Source organism: Gallinula chloropus, assembly GCF_964237585.1.
Source record: "Gallinula chloropus genome assembly, chromosome: 7".
Lineage (NCBI taxonomy): Eukaryota > Metazoa > Chordata > Aves > Gruiformes > Rallidae > Gallinula > Gallinula chloropus.
This window is the reverse complement of record NC_140092.1, coordinates 14,221,514-14,241,928: the sequence shown is the minus strand read 5'-3', so window position 1 is coordinate 14,241,928 and position 20,415 is coordinate 14,221,514. Positions and strand designations below refer to the sequence as shown.

Below are 20,415 nucleotides of genomic sequence, written 5' to 3'. Positions count from 1 at the left end.
GGCTTCTTTTCTGACTTACTGGCTGCATGTCCTCCCATAGAAGCCAACATCACCTCTTAGTCCATCATTTATTGATTAATCTGGTTGCCTTGTGAACAACCTTACTTGCTGAAAGGCTCACAGGCTGAGTGCTGAAGTGTGGACTACGAGGCAACAACAGATATCATGGCAAGATAGGACAGTTTGGATTGGAAAGGTCCTTTAAAGATCATCTAGTCCCAACCCCCTGCCATGGGCAAGGACACCCTCCACTACCCCAGGTTGCCGAAAGCCCCATCCAACCTGGCGTTGAACACTGACAGGGAGGAGGTAGCCACAGTTCTCTGGGCACCCTGTGCCAGGGACTCATCAACCTCATCACAGTGTATTCCTTCCTTATATCCAATCCAAATCTGCCTTCTTTCAGTTTAAAACTGTCCTATTCCCACAGGTCCTACTAAAAATCTGTCCCTGTCCTTCTTATAAACTCCATTTATGATCATCTTTGTAGGCCTACTCTGGAGTTGCTCCAACAGCTCTGTGTCCTCCTCCTACTGGGGACCCCAAAGCTGGACTCCAGGTGGGGTCTCACGAGAGAGGAGTAGAGGGGGAAAACCACCTCCCTTGACCTGCTGGTCACACTTCTTTTCTTTTGAAGCAGCCCAGGATGTGATTAGCTTTCTGAGCTGCCAGCATACATTGCCGGATCATGCCCAATTACTGTGATTATTAGGAATGTTCAGCAAAGCATGTTTCTTCCCTAAGCAGTGCCACAACAGTCCATTTTGAACCACAATCTCACCGCCTGTGAACACTGTCATTCTAACCAGAGTGTTTTCTCTTTGTCTGGAAGCCCATAGCTCTAATGATTTTGTGTTGTCCAACTTTGGCATGAGGGAGAATTCTATAAGGAGCCATTTCCTTTTTTTGTTTGTTTTTAATGTTCTTAAATAGATTGATCCTGTAGCAGAGAGATGGGATAAAATATATTTCATCAAGTTAGTCCTGGGAAATGCATGCTAGTAAATGAGCTGATATTTCGCAGGGTTGGCCAAAGGGTGGCACATAGACTGCACCAACTGCTGCCTGCAGCAGCTCTGCCTATGGCAGCTACACATCCTTTGATCTCAAAAGCTGGACCAGGGACCCCGGTGGGACAGTAAACACTCCCACATGTCCCTGTGCTCAGGCCACACTCTTGGCCAAGTTAGAGGACAGTGGTGGTCAGAAGGGGCTGTATAAACCAACGTCGTAGCTCCCAGCCCCCAGCAGAACTCTGGCCCTGGGACACCTATGCTGTGGGGGACTGCAGGGCAGAGTAGACACCCCCCAGCCCATTGCTGTGCTCAGGCACGGTGCTCCCACCTGTGAGAAAGGCAGAGGTGCCCCAGGCCCTCCACCAGCACTCAGGGCTACCTGCCATGACAAGAGCAGTGCAGGACTGTTGCAGGAGAGCCAGTGCAGCCAGGAGGGAGGGCTCTTTGAGGTAAGACCCTGGAAACCCTCTTCCAACGCACTCCATGTGTCTGGTCTCTCCTAGTGGCCATTCCTGCCATCAGCGCCCAGTACTCCATGTTTCAGGCCGCGCCGCCTGCCAAGATGATGGAAGATGGCAAAATCCACACTGTGGAGCACATCATCAACCCAATAGCCGTCCAGCAGGACCCAGCCAGCGCAGCGGCTGCTGCAGCGGCTGCGGCTGCAGCTGTAATACCGGCCGTGTCAACACCTCCCCCCTTCCAGGTGAGTCCAGGACATAGTCCTGCTCTGCATACCCAGGGTGGGAGGAACCCTGGCCTCTTGCCCTTCTCCCATTCAGGAGATGCTGTCAAGGGTCTTACAGCACCCACTGGCCCTAGAGTTCATCTGACCTGTCTTGGACATCTGGTCTCCCTCCCAAGGCAGATCCAACCCTGGGAAGGAGAGAGGGAGGGAGGGAAAGAAGGAACAGCCTCCCCATGATAGCATAGCTCTCATTCAACGGGGCATGCACTGCCTACCCCGCTTCTTTAGTATGTCTCCTTCTAGGGGGTTTGCAGCTTGGGGGCTGGAAGCAATGTGAGCACTTCTTTTGAGGTCTGAACCCGTTGCTTTCCTTCCAGGGCCGCCCCATCACGCCGGTGTACACCATGGCTCCCAACGTGCAGCGGATCCCCGCCGCCGGGATTTACGGGACAAGTTACGTGCCGTTTGCGGCACCCGCAACAACAGCGATAGCCACGCTACAGAAGAACGCCGCCGCTGCCGCCGCCGCTGCCTACGGGGGATACGCTGGCTACATCCCACCCGCCTTCCCGGCCGCCACCATCCAGGTCCCCATCCATGACGTCTACCAGACGTACTGAGACTGTTGGCAGAGGAGGGCGGCAGAGAAACACACACTGAAGGAACACTTTACTATTTATGAAGAAAGAACTGGCTGCGAAAGAGTAAACGTTTGGGCTGGGTAAACTGATGCAGGAAGCGAAGAATGTCATAGAAATACGTGTTCGAAATATTTTCTATGCTTGAAGTTTTCACTAACTTTTTTAGGCTATTTTTAAAATTTAACACAGCTGTATGAAAACATTTCTAAAGGACCTGGATGCATCCAGCCCAGCTGATGGGATTTATACACATCCTAGAGGGGTTGCATAGGGTCTTTTTTTTTTTTTTAGCAGTTATATTTTCAATATATTTGTGGTATGAAGGTTATTTTTTAGTAAGTTCTGCACTCCAGAGATGTCTATTTTGTAGTGCCTTTAATAATATATCAGCTATATATTAAAAAGCACACCTGAGCAGCTAGGGAAAGTTTTAACAATATATTTTGAAGAATATATTCAATATTTAAAGAATACATACCTTAGAGTTTTTTTTTAAGAAAAAAACAACAAGTATCTTATTTAAAAATTATACTGGAAAGTGCAATTTAAAAAATGTGCAAGACCTCTGCATTTTTATGCTGGCATTAATACGATCTGCTCAATTCTTATTTGAAATCAGAAGTAATGAACATTGCCTGGTTGGGAGTGGGGAGTGGGGGAGGAAAAAGCCTACTCACACAATCCTCCCCATAGTATGATTCACAGGCTTGTGTCAAGTAAAGGAAAAGCTCCAAATTTTCCTTCACAACTGGATTTCCTATTTATTGAAGCTACTTGTAGTTGGAGCATGTGCAAAAACGAGTAGCTGATATTTTGCTTGAGGTGTCTTGACTTAGATCTTCATCCAGTATAAAGCGTAGGCTCCTTTTCAATGCTCTTTGTTTTAGTCTTTGAAGTATATCTTGTAGTGACCCAGAATGTATGCTGCTGTCGGCAGGAGCAGGAGCGCTCGCTCTCCGAGAGGATGCGCAGCGTTACTTACCCGTTGCTCCATCATGTTCCAGGAGAAATTTCCAAGGTACTAGGGGTGGTAGTGATACTGGAATTAGTGAACCGGGGCTAGCCTCCCTCCCAGCCTCCCTTCCACGCTTAATCCCCCTTCTCCACAAGTGGAGTTGTACATGCACATCAAGGGTGGGAGTGAATAGACCCGATGATCCTAAGACCTAGACCTTGTACATATCTTTTCATATGCATTTTTAAAGTTCATTTTATGTTGCAAATTTACATGGTATGTGGTTTGCCACAAAACAGAAACCTTTTATTGCGATGTTATGAAAAAGTTTGTTTTATTAAGAAGTAAATATATTATTGCAGTGTTTTGTGGCCTGTTTAAAGGCTTTTATTTAGTAGTGTGGTGAATGTAAAGTATAGTAAAACAGTAAAGAACTATCTTGTCCATTGTATGGAGTGCAGCAGCCCTGCAAACAGCTCTGGTGACATGAGGTGCGAAGCAGGGAGTAAGCAATGTTCCTTTACCTTTTTTTGTGATGTAAGTACCAACCAAAGGGGTTTCCTATGGAGTATATGTTGACAACTGAACCACTTCCAGACCACGTCCAGCTCAGTTAAGTGACCTTTTAATACATTCTTTTTCCCTGCCTCAAAAGTGAGCAGTTGTTTTTCAGGTGCTCTTGCTCAGCCGAGCTGAGCTCTCCTTAACCCTGCTGACCCATCAGCAGAAGCACTGTGAGGAGGTTAACCACCAGGTCAGACTCTGCCCCTCTGTGCCCTTTCCTGGGAGACTTTTTTTGTCAGTCCCTGTGCTCCTGAAAGCGCACCCAGACCTCAGCCCCGAGGCTCTGCCCCTGCGCAGGGCAAGAGGAGGTGATTTGGGCAAAGCCCCGAGGGGAACCCTCAATGGGGACCTGGGTGCTGCCTCCTCTGGCTCTCCAGCTAAGGCCTCAACACTTAAAATGCCACTGCAGCTCTGTGGGTTCTACACAAACACCCCCAGGGCTGGGAAAAGGCAGCAGAGTAGTTTGGGTCTCTGTTGGCCTCTTTCTGTCCCCTTTCCATCCCCATGCCACAGCCAGCCCACAGAGGAGGGATGAAGGGCAGTGGCTCCCTTCCCACTTGTCTTCTCTCTGCTGGCAGGACGAGTGTCCTGCCACTTGCAGAGGTGGCAGGGAGAGAAAGGAGCTACTAGGGCAAATCCCAAGGTGGCCCAGGCCAAGGGGGTGCTGCCTGCACCGGAGCAGGAGCAAGCAGGACCCATGGACACAAGGACACAGGCAGGATGTGGGGACACAGGCAGGCAGGTCATGCTTACCCTACCACCCATGCCTTTTACACTTGCTTCTAAACCATTTCATGTACACTACTACTGAGGTAAGTCTGGTAACTTGAAATGTGAACACCTTTAGGTTAAGAACAAACTATTTTAAAAAAATAAATAAAAATCTTTTAAAAAAAACCACAACAAAACAGCAAACAACAGAATTAGTGTGCCTTATTTTCAAAAGAGCTGATATTTTAGGAATTTTATTGTATCTCTGTTCTCTGTACTGTCAGAAGCCTCTGTGTTTGTTTAGTTCTTGCTCCCTTTACGGTACTTTTCTAGGATGTAGTGAATAAAGCATTCTTCTAAAATGGAGACTGTTATTTCATTGCAGCATCCCACTGCTAGGTTTAACCACTCCACCAAGGCCGTGCTCCCCTCTGAGCTGGAGAGAGGCTGTTTGGGGCAGAGGGGGAGCGAGGCACCACAGCCAGCATCCCCACAGGCTCCTGCATGGAGAGGAGATGCACTGTCCCGCTGACTTCCCTGTCCCACCATCTGCAGAGGACTGTGACCTTCCCAGCAGGCATAGCAGCCACCTCCCCAGTCTTCCCACAGCCTCCAATCAGCCCCAAAACCTCTTTTCCCATCCAGTTTAGAGTCAGTGCCTGGATGCAGATGGAGCTGAGGCTGGCATCCCTCTGTGCTTTCCTTCCACCCAGCACACAACCCCCTGTAGCTCTGGCCTGTGCCCTCACCACAGGGCAGAAGTGCTGTGGACTGGCACGTCATTTTCCAGGTTGGCATGTTCCACCCTTTAAACACACAGAAAGCCAAGCTGCACATGGTGGCAGTTTCTGCAGCCCTCCAGAATCCCTGGCTCTTTCCTTGGTGTACATCCACCCAGAGAAAACTTGCTGCAAATACCAAGTCTGGGGAGAAGAGCATGGAGAGGGAGCAGAGGCAAACTGAGGCAGAGCAGAGAGATGGGAGAGGTGTTGGCCACCATGGCAGGGACTAGTGCTAGCGAAAGAGAGCAGAATAAATACCACATGAGGTCCCATGTCCTTCACAAGAAACCAAAAGCTTCTGCAACTTCCTGCCTCAAACATAATTTCTCCTAATGCAACTAGGACAAGATAATTTGTGCCAACATGCCTTGGGTTTCCCAAGGGATACTAAACATGAGGCGTTTTCCTAGTCCTTTTTTTGTGCAAGGAAATGGAATTTTTTAAAAAATTATTATTATTATTATTATTTTAGCATTTGGGGTGGGGATAGAGATAATGTTGCCTATTTTCCCAGAATAAACATTGCAGGCCTGGTTTAGTAGTCTGCATGTCCCAGAAATCACTTCCACTACTAGGTCAATCTATCTTGCCCAGGGAAAGGGCAATCAACACGATGCTAAAAACAGCTTTCAAGGAGATACAGAAGCATTAGGACTTCACCTGACAGATAAATCACCAGATCACACAAGACAACACACATCTTCCCCACAATCCATTGCTGACCTGTCCACGCACCAGAGGTCCACCTGTGTTCACTTGGATAAGGAAGAAAAGACCAGCAAACCACAGCCCCTTGCAGGTGTTCAGCTGTTAGGCTTGTCCTTCCCAAAAGTCAACATTTTCCAGGTAAGGTAAAGAAAGCTGCCACACAGAAACACGTTTCTCTTTCCTCTTTCCATTTCTCCAAGCTACCCAAGATTAAAATGAGTCCACACAGCTTTTTCTAAACAGACACTCTACAAGTTTTATTTATCTTTTTAATTTTCCTAGACTGACGGTTTCTGGCTTCAGTTTTGTAAGATCTTAATGAATGATTAACCCATCATTAGCCTGAAACATGCATGTCATTCTCAGGATATTAACATAAACAATGCCAGAGAAATGCAATAGGGCTTTTGCGATGACCTTGCTGCCTTAGGAATGTCAGGAGCTCTGCTGAGGCCTTGGGCACTGGGACAACTCAACACACTGCCAAGTTGATCCTATTCCCTTTCTGAATGTCTTGATGATCTTGAAGAGCAGATGTGCAGTTCCTGGGCTGGTATTGACCTACATCACTAAAAACCAGCTTTGCCTTTCTTCAGGAAACACCACCCATTAATCCAACTGTGATACAGCTGCTATATAAACAGATTAACAAGAAATTCAAGTGGATTAACACCACTCTGACATTGCAAAATCTCATTTATGTAAGCACAAGAGCACAAAGTATATGCAAAATGCGTTTGTGACACATCAGAACAGGTATATGCCGTACCCCATCTGCTCCTGCTCTGGTCTGGCTGGGTACTGAACACCTCCTGAATTCTCCGCTGCCTAGTAGGTCTCTCAGCCACAAAACTGGCCCATCATTCTGACCTGTAAAACAAAGAAATCCCAGACCTACCTCTTAACAAAAGAAACTACTGTGCATCCAAAAGCCAGCAAAGTCAAGTATTATGCTCCCATGTGTCAATTAAACACTGAATCACACTAGACAGAGTTTCAGGGCCAAGTTCTGCCTGGCAATAAAATGGTCAGAGGGGTGTTGCAGGGAGAAGATGCAAATTAGGCAGAAAAAAAGGGCGGTTTTGTGGCACCAGGTCGACCCTCCTGGCACAAAGGTAAGCCGTGCCATGCGATGATGGTTGTTCGGGATGCTAAAGGGCAAAGAGACTATAAAAAGTTTTAGAAATCTGGTACTGCAAAGTATTTCCTGTCAAGCTGGTGAATTAGATCAGATACTCTTTTTCCTCCAGTCAGAAGATCATGACTGGAGTTTACTGGTTTCAAAAATCAGAGAAGACAGAAGCTCTGCCTCATAGTTCTTGCAAAATTGCAGCTCCTGCATGTGGGAGGTGAGCAGCCAAGGACTATGTCTTCACCAGATCACTTTACAGGGAAAAAAAGCTCAGATGTGCTCAGCTTTGTCCCTTGTGCACCAAACAGACATGTCTTGCCAATGCAGTGACAGATGCCTCCATCCAAACAGGCTGTGCCAGTCGAAGCTCTGCCCTGTGGCAGGCCAGAGGCTTCAGCTCCATCCACATCCTCCTTTCCCCAGGACATTTGGAGATGCAAGATTACAAGTTTGGGTTGTGGGTTTGTGCCCACCCAGACTGTTCCTGAGCTTCTGCACGCAGCTGGTTTGTAGGATGGTCACCAGGCTGAAGGAAGCTGGGTCACTGTTCATGGCCTGGTTGCCCATAGCTGCACTTTTACTTTGAAGCAAGATATGCTTTTATTCAGTTTTCGTACCTGTTTCCAAACAGACATGTGTAGATTTGCCAGGCAGGCAGCTCCTTGAGCCTGCCCAAGAGCATTTTTGCAATGTGGCTGAAGTTGGGCATTAGCTGAGCCACAGCCTGTGATCTGCACACTGGTGGGAAGTGGGAAGCCACAGGTAAGCCAGAAGATCTTCCTGAAGCATGGAAAAAACCCTGCAAACAGCCTACATAAGCCACAGGAGTGACCTCGAGCTAAACCAGCAGAGAGATGCATTTACATTGGTCAGAGGCAAACCAGCCTACACTTGGAGCAGTTCCTTTGTTCCAAAGCTTTGAAGCAACAACTACAATGAGCAATTCTCACTGCTGTAACAGATCTGTAGGCTATGGACCAGGATGTCTTGCAGTCACTCAACAGGGCATGCAAAGACAAGGGATTACTTATTAAACTAGTTGAGCATGTACACAGGACTGTATGCGGGGCATCCTTAGTTTCTCTAGTCTGTGACATTTCAGCTGCTGTCCCTTGCAGGAGGGCCTTCAGGACACATGGATAAGCTAAGAATTCCCTCAAGGCTTGGCTTCACTCCAGGCAGACAGATTCCTTGGCTCACCAGCCTTTGTGCAGGATGCAGAGGGACACAGTCCTAGTCAGCAGCTGCAACACTGGCAATCAAGCAGCGCCTTGGAGGCACTTGTCATCCTACAATCCTCCAGGCAGTCATAGTGCAGCTGCCAAGGGCTTGGAGAGCACTCAGGAGGGCTCTGGCAGACAAAAAGTTGGGAAGCATCAGCACCTCATCAACGAGCAGATCACCAAGGATATACACAAGCAAGAAAACGCCTTTAGCATCATGTAAGCAGTCCAGGCTTCCCCTCCTCCAGCACCAGCTGGGTAGTTTCTTGCTACTGCCCAAAGCATTGCAACAACCTCTTACAAAAGAAAAAACAGTGGAGTGCTACAGCGTGAGGTGCTGTGGAACACCCCATGCTCCAAGAAGACATACACTCTCCTGTGGCGTCCTGGCAATGCTGCTGGCCATCCCCTGTGCCCACAGTGCTGCAGCAGGTCCTGGAGCACACCAAAGGCTGTCTCCTGGAGCACACCAAAGGCTGTCTCCTGGAGCAGACAAACCCCAAGAAGCACGAGGTGAAGTACATCAGGTTTAGCATACATGTCCTAAGGAACCTGCTTTGGCAGGGAGGTTTGGGTTCAATGATCTCTGGAGGTCCCTTCCAACCCCTACAATTCTACCCCCACGGAGGTGTGCAGAGCAGATCTCCACTGATGCACCTGGCCATGCTGAGGGTTTTTCCCTCACTATCTGCTTGTCAAACAGAGGACATTGGCTGGGCAAGTTATGCAACAGCCACAAAAGGCAGGAAAAAAAAAACATATATCTGTCTTGCCTACTTCTTTCTTTTGTGCACCAAGAAGGGCAGTGACAGGAGCACATTGGCAAGGCATCCCTCTGTCCCCCTAGAACCTCTGAGGTTCATGCATAGAGAGGCTGACCTTCCTTCCTCCAACAGATACTGCACTCGTCTTTGAGCCAGCCCTCCCAAGAGTGCACATGGGAGAAGGGTAGGCTGGGAATGGACTCAACCAGAACCAATTCCCCCCCAGCCCGTGCCCACTCCATCCCAATCAGGATTTTTTTTCCTCAGGGGGTCCTGCAAAACAGAAATAGTTCTGTCAGTCCATTTGGGACCAGCAGCTTGTTTATCTTTTGCCAGGGAATATACTGAATACAACGTACAGCAAAGAAAAGCTGAATCTCTCCAGGAGGCAGGAATACTCACACATGTGCAAGGTGACTAAAAATCAAATTATGGTTTTGTATTCAATATTGGAGTAAGAAGGATGCTTTTAAACAGCTCTGATGCTGAGCAGCTCTTTACCAGCAAGGTAGCCTCTATCACTGACGTCAGTAAGATTACAGACATCATTATGGTAGGCATCAAAGGTGCAATATTAAGTGCATCTCAGCTTAGGAAAAAAGTTCCTTCTTCCTCATAGGCACTACTGGAAGCTCATCCATAACCTTTCACTTGCTGCCCCTTAAAACTGGACAGCATCCATACTCAGACAAAGGTGCTCATCAATTCAAATAACATAGTTCCATTCTAATCAGCAATGTGCTCTTCCTGTAGTTTCCCTCTTTTCCCACACGAAGCAGAAGAGGGTTTCAGCAGAACACAGACCTCAGGCTGGGTCCCACAACAGGGTTGAGTTTCACCCACCATTAAATGCTTCAGCTGAAGCTTTGCCAGTAACAAAGACTTGAGCTGAGCAAGGTGTCTGCACACTTTCAGCACTCACAAGCACTGCCACTGCCCAGAAGCAGTGGACGAGAACTCACTGGTTGCCAGGGTTAGCTCCAGCCAGAGCTCTGAAGCTGTGAAACCCCAGGAGCAGCTTCCAGCACGACCAACACAAGCCTGTCACTTGTGGGGAAAAATATATCATGGAAATCTGCTCTAGTTTTTAAGTGGGAAGAAAAATCAAGTCTGGTTCAGCACCACGTTGTCTCAGAATCACAAATTCCTTCACACCCATCACCCACTACATAGAAGCCAAATTCCCAAACACGGATCCAACCCACCAACCTCCTCACAGTCCCTGGCAGGTAAGGTTTTGCCACCTCAGCTTGTCATGAGCCCCCAGCCCAGCTCAAAAGGGTGTGTGGATACCCCAAAACCACAGGGAACTGCATTGCTATCTGCACAAGAGGCTTTGTGCTGCACAAGGGTCACCTAACACTTCTTAATTTCACTGGGGCGACTGAGACCTGGACCCTGCAGCATGTGTGGGGTTTTAGGACACTTTAAGTGACTTTTTGGCTTCCATACAAGTTCTTCTCAGGCTGTTCCTTTCGGGGTTGGGACTAGGACAGCACCAAGGTCTTAAAGGATTAGATTTAAGAATAATAAACGCTGCTTTAAGTTTATTTTTAAAAAATCCACTCCCTGAGAAGCAAACTTCCTTGTCTTTCTGTGGCGTCTGTGTGAGCGATAGGAGGGGAGGGAGAGCACAGAAATGTGCAGCGCTTGGCACCGGGTGCACCTCAAACTCGTTTTTCAACATTTTACAACCAGCTCTGGCCCATGTGACCTACATGGCAAGATAAACTGAGACATTTAATCCCCCTTTTTTTTTTTTAACACAAGGAAACGAGTTTTATGTGGTTGTGATCATTAAATTACAGTAAATGATTTGCCCACAAGAGGGAAGGGGGTGGGGGTGTGGGGTTGATTAACATAGTGAAGGCTGGCAGAGGGCAGCTCTTTGCAACCATATCCCCCTCCTGAGCTTGAAAACTCCTCCTGAGCTTCACTATTTCTCCTCAGCTGTGACATTTAGGGACATAGCAACATGGTGAGGATTGCCACCATTTGCTTTTGCAACCAGAGTATGAGTAATGGCTTTCCAAAAGCAAACTACTTTTGGAGGTAAAGCAGCAGTGATCACTCACATGTAAGCTGCTAGGAAGTTATTTAACACCGGCTCACTCTGGGAAGCAGCACACTTGACAATTTTTTGCTTCACCTTCAAAATACCATCAACTTTTGAAACAAAAGCTGGGTGCCTGGTAAGCTGGTTCAAGCCAGCCCTCCTCCCAGCCAGAGCATCCGCTGGGCCAGCAGCCTGTCCTTGGGGACAGACATGCCATGCGTGCAGTGACAAGGCCAGCCCACACCTCTCCAGCACACTAGGTCATGAGTGGAGGAACATCCATGGTGAGGTAAGGATTAGTCACCAGCTGAGATGAGGACACGGGCTGGGAAAATGTTAATGGAAACAGATGTACGAGAAACTTTGCAGCCTGTGCCTACGCTGCCCACGGCATGGTCTGTCCTGCCCACGAGGACACACACCACCATTTTCCTGCCAGCACAGAGAACCGCCCTGCAAGCGACCCATGAGTGTGACTGTGTTTGTCAGAGTGCCAGTCACTGGAGATTGTCATCTCCAGTGCTGAGTGGCCTGCCTGCTGATTTCTGAGGTCTGTGGCTTTCTGCTTTTGGTTTTTCTGTTTGGCTGCACTCCCACGTGCTAACACAGGTAACACTAACGTGACTACCTAAAGAGCTCTTTTCTACAGCCTGCTTAATTTGGGCTCCAAGGAAACCTTGGCCTAAGCGAGGTAACAGCTAACATTGAAAGTACCTTTCTGAAGGTACGGTGGCTACCCCTGTGATATGCCAGCTGTGCATTCACACAGGCTGAGCAGGGTTTCTTGTCTCAGGTGCTATGACAGCTTCACATCTGTGTTGCCAGATCGAGCTGGGCCAGCTTTGACCAGCCAGGCAAGAGCAGGCAATCCAGGCACCCTGAGCACCCATAGATGCACACCACCATGACCTTCCTCAGTACTGCTGCTGCCAGCCCTGATGCTGGGCCAGAGGGGAGGAACAAGGGCTTGTGTTTAACCACACTCAGCTTCCTGATGTGGCCTGCCACGTCCCGACATGAACTGTTTCACAGGCACAGGGAGGAGGCAGAGGGGAAAGCCTGTGCAACCTAAAGGAGCTCCACAGGAGCAGCCTGGCATCTGCTCCCGTCTCAGCTTGCCTCCATCCACAGAGTGATAGCGAGGGCACAGTGACAGAAGCACATGAAAAACACACAAGTAGCAATGCCCAGGGCAGGTGAGCATGGCTGAACAACACGAAAACCCCACCTGCAGAACAGAAAACATCTCGTATGTGAAATTCAGCAATGCCACTTCTATAACTGCACTGTGACTGTCCCTGTGAGGCTGCTGACACTCAGCCCCAGGATTTCCTGTCATGAGCCATTTTTATTAACCAGCAGCTCTCCTACACCCATTTACTCTTGTCAGTGCTTTTTTTCCCCCCGATAATTGCTGTGCCAGTGTGGCCCCACACTCCCTGCCAGCAGCCCAGCTGTGTTTCCCCCGGGGCCTGCTCTGCCAAGCCTCTGCTCATCTGCTCTCCTGACTCTCTCCTGCTACTTGCGTAATGGCGTTACGCACCTCCTCAAGCCTTAGGAAGGGCCGTAGGGCCGGCTGCAAGCGTCATTAGCAAGAGGAGGATCAAGCACCAAGAGCTCTTTCTCACGTCAGGGCAGGAAAGAAAATTGTTCTGCCCCCCTTCCCTTCCTGAGAAAGCTCCAGCACTGCCCCCGCTGCTGCTCCCCCCGGCTTTCTCTTGCCGTCATCCTACCGATGGCAGCGCTCCCGCAAACACAGCGATTCACCCCCCTCATCCATCAAGAGGTTTGACCCCAGTTAACTCGAGAAATGGGTTGCAGGTTTGCAAAGCGGGAAAGCTGCAGGGAGAGCTGACCTGGCCATTGTGAAACGCAGAGGTTACGCTGCCTTTGAGTTAAAGAACAGGCAAAAAAATTTATGAAACATGAAAGGTGCACAAGTTTCCTGTGACATCACTCCTCTGTGTCTCTCAAATCCCAGCCTAATGTGACTAGTGTAGCTCAGACTTTGCCTATGCAGAGGTATTTTCTCCTCAGCTTACCATCACTGTGGAAAATTCCTACCAAGAAGCATTAAAAAATTTGACTTTGACAAAACGTAGGAACACCCTGAAATGTCCTGTATAACATGAACAACTGCATATAATAAACTTACTCATAACTCATTGGCTTTGTGGATATTTCAAGACATGTCTTTAAGAAGAGACTACTAAAACATCCTGACACCATACATTATGCTGGGGAAAAAAGAGAACATGCCTGCCAGAAAGGTATTTTGCAATAGCTTTCTGATAGTTCATTGCAAACCTGAAAGCATTCTTATAAATTATGCTTGGCAAGCATTTCTAGAGCCCCTCGGTATTTTCCTATTGTTGATTCCAGTCTTAACAGAACAGACTTTTAAAATTATTATTTTTAAATTGTTACCTGTCTACTTAGTCAATCCTGTCTACTTAGTCAAGCCCCAAAAGGTTTAGATCCCACAGTGAGTAGAAGGGGTGGCAATATACTCATTATCTGACAAAATTATATCCACATGCATCTCCAGAATGTTCTTTCTTGGAGTCTGACATTACAAACATTGTGATGATCAGGACAATGTCATGGGTTTAGACAGGGCTTAGAGGTATCAGGTTTTGTTTCCTCCAAGTTTCCCACTTCTAGCGAGTTATGGAAGCACACAGAGCAAAAGACAAAAGCTATTCTTCTCAGGAAACTAGAAGGGCGGAGGGAAAAAAAAAGTGAAGGTAGAGTGGAAAAACCTGCAAGAGGTCAACAAAGAAAACAAAGGGCAGCTTTATGCAAGTGGCTGTTTCACAGCAGAAAGGCGAAGGCACTGCTGCTCACTTTCTTTTAATACAGAAATTCAGTGCAACTAGGGCTTTGCTTGCACTAAGAAGGCAATGGCAACCCAAAAGATAAGACTGAAGAGTAGATGAGGCCTGGGAGAGTACAGAAGAGAAAACAGACAAGGAACTGGGCTGCTTCACAAAAAGCAAAGGACTGCTAAGGAAAATGGAGGAGATTCTGTATATGTTACTTTTCCACTTTGATTTCAGTTGAGACAGTTGATTTTCTTCATCCTAGCTAGTAGGGGGCTATGCTTTGGATTTGTGTTGGAAACAGTGTTGATAATATAGAGAGATGTTTGAATCACTGCTGAGCAGTGCTCACACAGAGCCAAGGTCTTTTCTGGCTCTCACACCACCCACCAGTGCATGGGCTGGGGGTGCACAAGGAGTTGGGTGGGCATACAGCTGGTACAGCTGACCCCAACAGACCATAGCATATGATGTCACACTCAGCTTATAAGGGGCTGGGGGAAGAGCAAAGGGTACGTGATGGTTCTCTCCCCCATCCCATGGGGGGGATGGGTGGAGTGAGAAAGTGGCTGCGTGGTTCTTAGTTACCAGCCAGAGCTAAACCACAACAGTTGATCAAAAATGAGAGCCAGGCTAATATCCCTAACTGAAAAATAAATGAAGCAGATTACAATTTTTTAGTAAGAAAAAAATCTTTTGGACAACTAGTGACTGGCATAAGAAGGTGCTGCCTCCCCATCCCCCAAACACGAAGCTCAAGCTGATGAAAGCTAGAAATATATACATTTAAATAGATGATATAAAAGGATCAGTGTCAAGGATGAAGTGATAGAGGAACTAGCAAATGATAAAGCTGGGCAAACCATTATAAGATCTCTGCCAAAAAGCTGTTCAGAGGCATGATCTTGAGCTGTACCCCAAGCAGGACAAGCCCACATGCATTGAGCAAGCCATGCAGTGTTGGGCAGCTGTAGCGTCAGCCCCCATACTGCAGCCCCGGCCCCTCACTTCTGCTCCTGTAAGGGGGGGTCTTGCAAGTTCGAGCTGCCAACACCTCCCCACTTGGTAGGAAGACTTACCCTGGCAGCTTGCTGAATGACAGCTTGCTAGCAGTCTGTTGCCAAAGTGATGGCTCGCATAAAATCTTGATTTTTGGTTGGACATTCCCACTATAAGGAGCCTCATGCGGTGGCTGTTCTGGTCCAACATAGCATGTGGGGGTTTTTTTGCCAGAAGAGAGATAACTGTGTCTACTCTAAACTCTTTCCTTTCTAAGTTTGCTCAGCCTAAACTGCCAAGTAGCTTGAATTTACCTAAAATTTGCTTGCTACTACAAGGAATGCTGAGAGAGAAGACAGTGTTTCAAAGCAGGCCAAGATGAATGGAGTAGAAGCAGCAGAATGATTGTATTTATTTGCTTCCACACTATTTACAGCCTAACAGGGAATTAATGAATTCCCCAGGAAGATCTTCCTGTCTCTCTAGCAGCTGCAGGGTCAGACCTCATGGGCGGCTGCACCAAGTCTGATGCAGGATCCATTTAGCCCAAGATTTAGTCTCCAGCAATGGCAGAAGTCAATAACCAGAGAAGAAAAAGAACAGGGCAAGTTTATCTACTGTGCCCAAGCACTCCTCCAGACTCCAGGCACTTCCAGCTGAACGTATGTTCTATTTATTTAGTAACTGTTTACAGACATCTCTCCCAGGCATTCTCTCCCATCAAAGTGAAGGCAGCTCAATCAGCCATCCTTCCTTTTTACTTTGATTAGGTTGTTTCTAAGTTCCCTGTACTTTCTGCCACACGTGTGCTTCCATTTATACTATATATGATTTCCTGGGCCTGAAACATAGAGATAGAACAATGTCTCATTGTGAGGGAGGGGGCACACAGCATTCATCTTTGGAGACTGTGGTAGATGGTCAGTATTTCAGGCTGACATGCTGATCTGCACAGCAGCAGCCGCTCTGCGGTTCTGAAGACACTCAGGTTAGAGCAATGTGCCCTTGTGAATCTCATCTGGATCCCTTTTAAAATAAATGGCAACAAACACAACAGTTTCCAAGGAAGGTGTTATGGATGAGAGAGCTACTTTCCACGAGGCAATTCCAGCTTAGCATATGGAGAAAGAGCAGCCACACTCTGCCCACAGGAACAATTAAAGCTTACAACATACAACTATTGCAGAAAGCGGATTTGTATTGGCAGGGAGATGGCATCTTTGGTGCAAAAGGGTGCCATAGGTTTTCAGGCTATTCAGATCATGCCTGAACACTGTACTAGTTAGGAATATAGCCTGACAGCTGACAGAAATGAATCAGATGTAATGGGCAAACTGGACTGAGCACTGCTCCTGTATCTAGTATGTCCTCTGCACAAGGTGAAACAAAGGCTGGCTTCAGTTTGCAACCTCATCTGTCCGAGATCAAGTACCAAAGACATGCTGCAAAGGATTTCCAAGTTGGGAAATGATGGAGCAGAGGAGCTGTGAAGCTGGGCTTTGTAAAAGTGTTATGCAGTGAGTGAATAAAAGGGAACTTTTTCCCATATCCTGAGGACTGGATATGCTGGAAAGGGAAGGTAGGCAGATGCATCTCCTAAGAACAACGTTGAATGTTGCCTTCAGATCTTGTTTCAAAACTTTTTCCCTGAAGCTGCCCTAGTTCCCCCACATGCTGCCTGAAAAGCTGCTTTAAGGCACATTTGATCATTGCATCCCTATTGTGTGCTAAAGAATAATCCAGCAAGGGGCTGGACACAACTGAAATCAGCTTTTCCCCAGTATAAAAGGACATTACAGATGTTACAGCAAACCTTCCTCCTCCATACACTTCACATAAGCCCTGCAGGCCTGGGCTTGTGGAGAGGGTGTCAGGGGGGAGGTCAGGCCCGTGGCAGCACCCTGGCAGAGAACACCCAGGCACAAGCAGAGGCTCCGTCCCCACCGCCTGCGCTGGGGTGCAGCACCAGGATATGGGTGGCACCCAGCCAATTCACTAGTGCAAGTACACAAGTACCTACAAAGTGCTTTGGAAGGTGAAGAAATTCACAGTGTTACTTATTTTTATGAACTCTCATAAGAGTTTCAAGGATTCTCTCCTTTAATGTAATGGGTTGCAATCTTGCCTCATGATTGCCATAGCCATAAGTGTGCTTCACTGCCTAGTTCCATACTCATAAACTACATTTTACAGGTAGCACAGTGACTTTGCTGCAGCTGCCTCAGAGGTGCTCCTGGGAGGAAAGGCAAGGCTGCAATGCTAGTCCATAGGGATCTTGAAGGGTAAAGAGGTAGCTGAGATTTGTGCATGTCTCTGGGCTGACTATCTCTGCAGGTCTTCTCTGCTTCAGCTGCTCTGGAGAGCCTTCTAAACTTTGGTAAACCTCTAGCACAGACCATGACCAGCTATGTCACAAGAGCTCCAGAGAAGCTGTGATGCCACCTTTGCAGTGTTGTCCCCAGTGACAGAACACAGTAGGACCACCTTGGCAAAGATGAGCTGAAGGGAACCCATGCAAAAAGGACAAAGGCATCCTCTTCTGCACATTCTCTCTCAACACATGCTCACAAAGGGCCATTCTGCAGGATTGCTCTCAGCTCTACCTGTCCCACTGGACTCTGCCAGTGTGACTCCCAGGAAGAGCAGCAGAGACTGCCCCACCACACGTTTCAGTGCAAGGGAGCAAAGGCTAACCAGGAGTGCTAGGCGGAAGCAGCTGGGCAACCAGGCTTCTATGAAGACATCCTGCTGCCAACTCCCCCTGGTTCCCTCAGACAGGAAGAAGCTGGTTTGGGGCAGCCTGTTAGTACACAGGTAGGGCTTTGGAAAGCAAACCTGACCCTCACACTCACTTTCATGAGTGAGTTTTCTGTGGGGGCAGAGTGAGTGCTGGCCCATGCTGCTTTAAGCACCACGGCACCGTCATCTTATTCTCAGGCTCTACTCCAATTTCATCAGCCTGGAGAAGATCCTAACAAAGGCAGAACAGGGAAAACAAAAGCAACAGCATGGTTTCCAGTCTCATGAAGCCAGGGAAGGTGTCTGTGCAACAGACAGTTCATGATAGTTTGGGGTTTTTTTCAGTCTGACAAAGCTGTTTCTGTCATCTGATTGCACCCCAGTAAAATTAGAGGCTCCTAACCCGACTCTGAGATGTCATACAAAAATTGGATGGAAATGAAGTACAAAGGCAATAGTCTTTCTTTATGATGAAACCTCAGAAGAGTAATTCATTTAATCAGCAGGCTTCAAGACTGCCTTTCATAACCTGAGATGCACCAAGAGGCTAAGGTATAGGGGCCAAGTTATCTTTGTGACCTTTACCACCAGGAAAAATTACAAACGGCAATTACTAGATTCAGAGACCGAAAAAAACCATAACCCAGATAGAAAGCATGTAATAAACCTCTGGCATTTAATTCTGTGAGACTGAAGCAGAGAAGACAAGACAGAAGCCAAGCTGTGCTACAGCCACTGGCTGCAGTAAGCAGAATTAGCATTGGCCTTCTCACCAGAGAAGGTTTGCGAAACACCACATCGTTGTTATATACTGAGGCCATAAAAGTGAACCTACCTATTTCACACAGAATCTAGAGCTGTTGGACAGTATTTGAGGGAACAAGAGCAAACTGGAAGTGACTGTACAGATCCCTGATAAGATACTTTTTCGCCCAGTTTTGCAGTGAACCTTGGAGCTTCTAGCTCAGTCCCAGAGCACCCTCTTTGCTCAATAGCGGGCAATTAGGTGAATTACTTTGTATAGATAAAGTTGCTCTTTGGAGAGATATTACCATGAGACAGCCTAATCCATAGGAGTGATAAAATAAAGAAAGCTCACGTACCAGGTAAAAAGTAACAGAATTCTAATAAGGCTGGGTTTTGCTGGGCACATTCTTCCCCATCCCCCCCTCCCCGCCCCCCATCTTCCTGCATTAAAGCGACTCTCAAGTCCCTTCCCTGCAGATTTAATCCATTTTAAGAGAAGTCTTTATCTCTGTAATAGAAATTGTCTCTGTGTGTTTATTCAGCAATAACACCTGGGCACACTTAAAGGGTCACCACATGAGAACTGCAGAGCCATACACCCCTTTGGGACATTTCCTACATGGTGGTCCAACTCCCAGGGCATGAAGCACCCATGGATGGCAGCAGCCTAGGCAGGATCTAGAACGTAGCCAAAGCAGCTATTCCCTATTTCTACAAGCACCATGGATAAACTTGTCAATAAATGCTTAATTTGAGGGGGAAAAAATGCTATAGCTATAGCAATTAAGTAGAAGGAGTAAGGAAATCACTGCTGATATACACTATCCTGGCTAAACACCCCCACCAAACGTATCAGGCAATAGAAAAAAAAAGTATCACTGTGTTCTGGCTGACATAAACCTCTAGCTAGAGCAATTCTCCTGCAAGAAAACCATAGGGTGCTTGCTGCTGGGTGAGTTACATCAGTAGGCCACAGTCCCAGAAAGACCCACAGCAGCAGAACCATGGCCCAGAGCAACAATGACATTTCAGTGCCTCATTTTTAACATCTCATCAAAAACAGGTACAAAACCACTACAAATCTGCTCGTTTGCTCTCTCCAGTCTGTGATAAAGCCCCATCATCACGTGCAAACCCTGCAATTTTAGGTCCCACTGCATCCCTCCCAGGCTTCTTTCTTTAGAGTTCACCTCTGACTTTTCAGATGTCCTATATGGACAGCAATTTCTGAAATAAGTAATTATCCCATGCTCCTTCACTATAGTGCTTGATGTATTTAATGGATTTAAGCCATTACTCATAAAAACCTACTTAATAATTACCTGTTTGTTCTGGCTGGGTTTTGTGTTTGTTGTTGGGTTTTTTCAGGAAAATCCATGCTCCAAATCATCAATCTGACAGTCACAGCTGCAGCACAATGGAAACAAATAACGACATGTTTTGCTGCTGCACAAAGATGAAGTCCTGCTCCCCAAGCTGAGTCTATCACTGCTCATGCAAACACACCCAGACTGATGACAGCCTGGCAGTGTCTGCAGCCATTCTGCCTTCTCCCCTCTGCCAGGTGCAGGGAGACCTTCAGGTCCAAGTCCCTCTGGGATAGAGAGTGAAGGAGACACCTGCCTAGTTGGGCTCAAGAGGACCACCTTTCCAAGGAGAAGCAGGTGCAGCAGAAACAGTATCCTAGGGGAAAGTCAGAGCATAGGCAAGAACCTGGCTGCAATGTAAGTGCTGTGGGCCACTTGAACTGGACCAAACTACCACCAACACAGTTTTGTTACATGCTTCAGTTATCCTTAAATCAGTTCTGTTCACAATACTATTAGCCCTCAGATGATACTACAAATTAAAGCATGGTTTCTGAGGAA

General features: G+C 47.4%; 1 protein-coding gene across 1 annotated transcript in view; it reads left to right on the top strand.

Annotated features, from left to right (window-relative positions):
- RBM47 (RNA binding motif protein 47) overlaps positions 1-2,324 on the top strand; it is a gene marked incomplete at its 3' end in the record, with an annotated part of 76,057 nt that extends 73,733 nt beyond the window's left edge. The window contains exons 4-5 of the mRNA XM_084266971.1: positions 1,520-1,722; positions 2,082-2,324. Coding sequence (XP_084123097.1) covers positions 1,520-1,722; positions 2,082-2,324 — 446 coding nt within the window. The remainder of the gene's footprint in view (positions 1-1,519; positions 1,723-2,081) is intronic.
- Between the last annotated feature and the right edge of the window lie 18,091 nt (positions 2,325-20,415).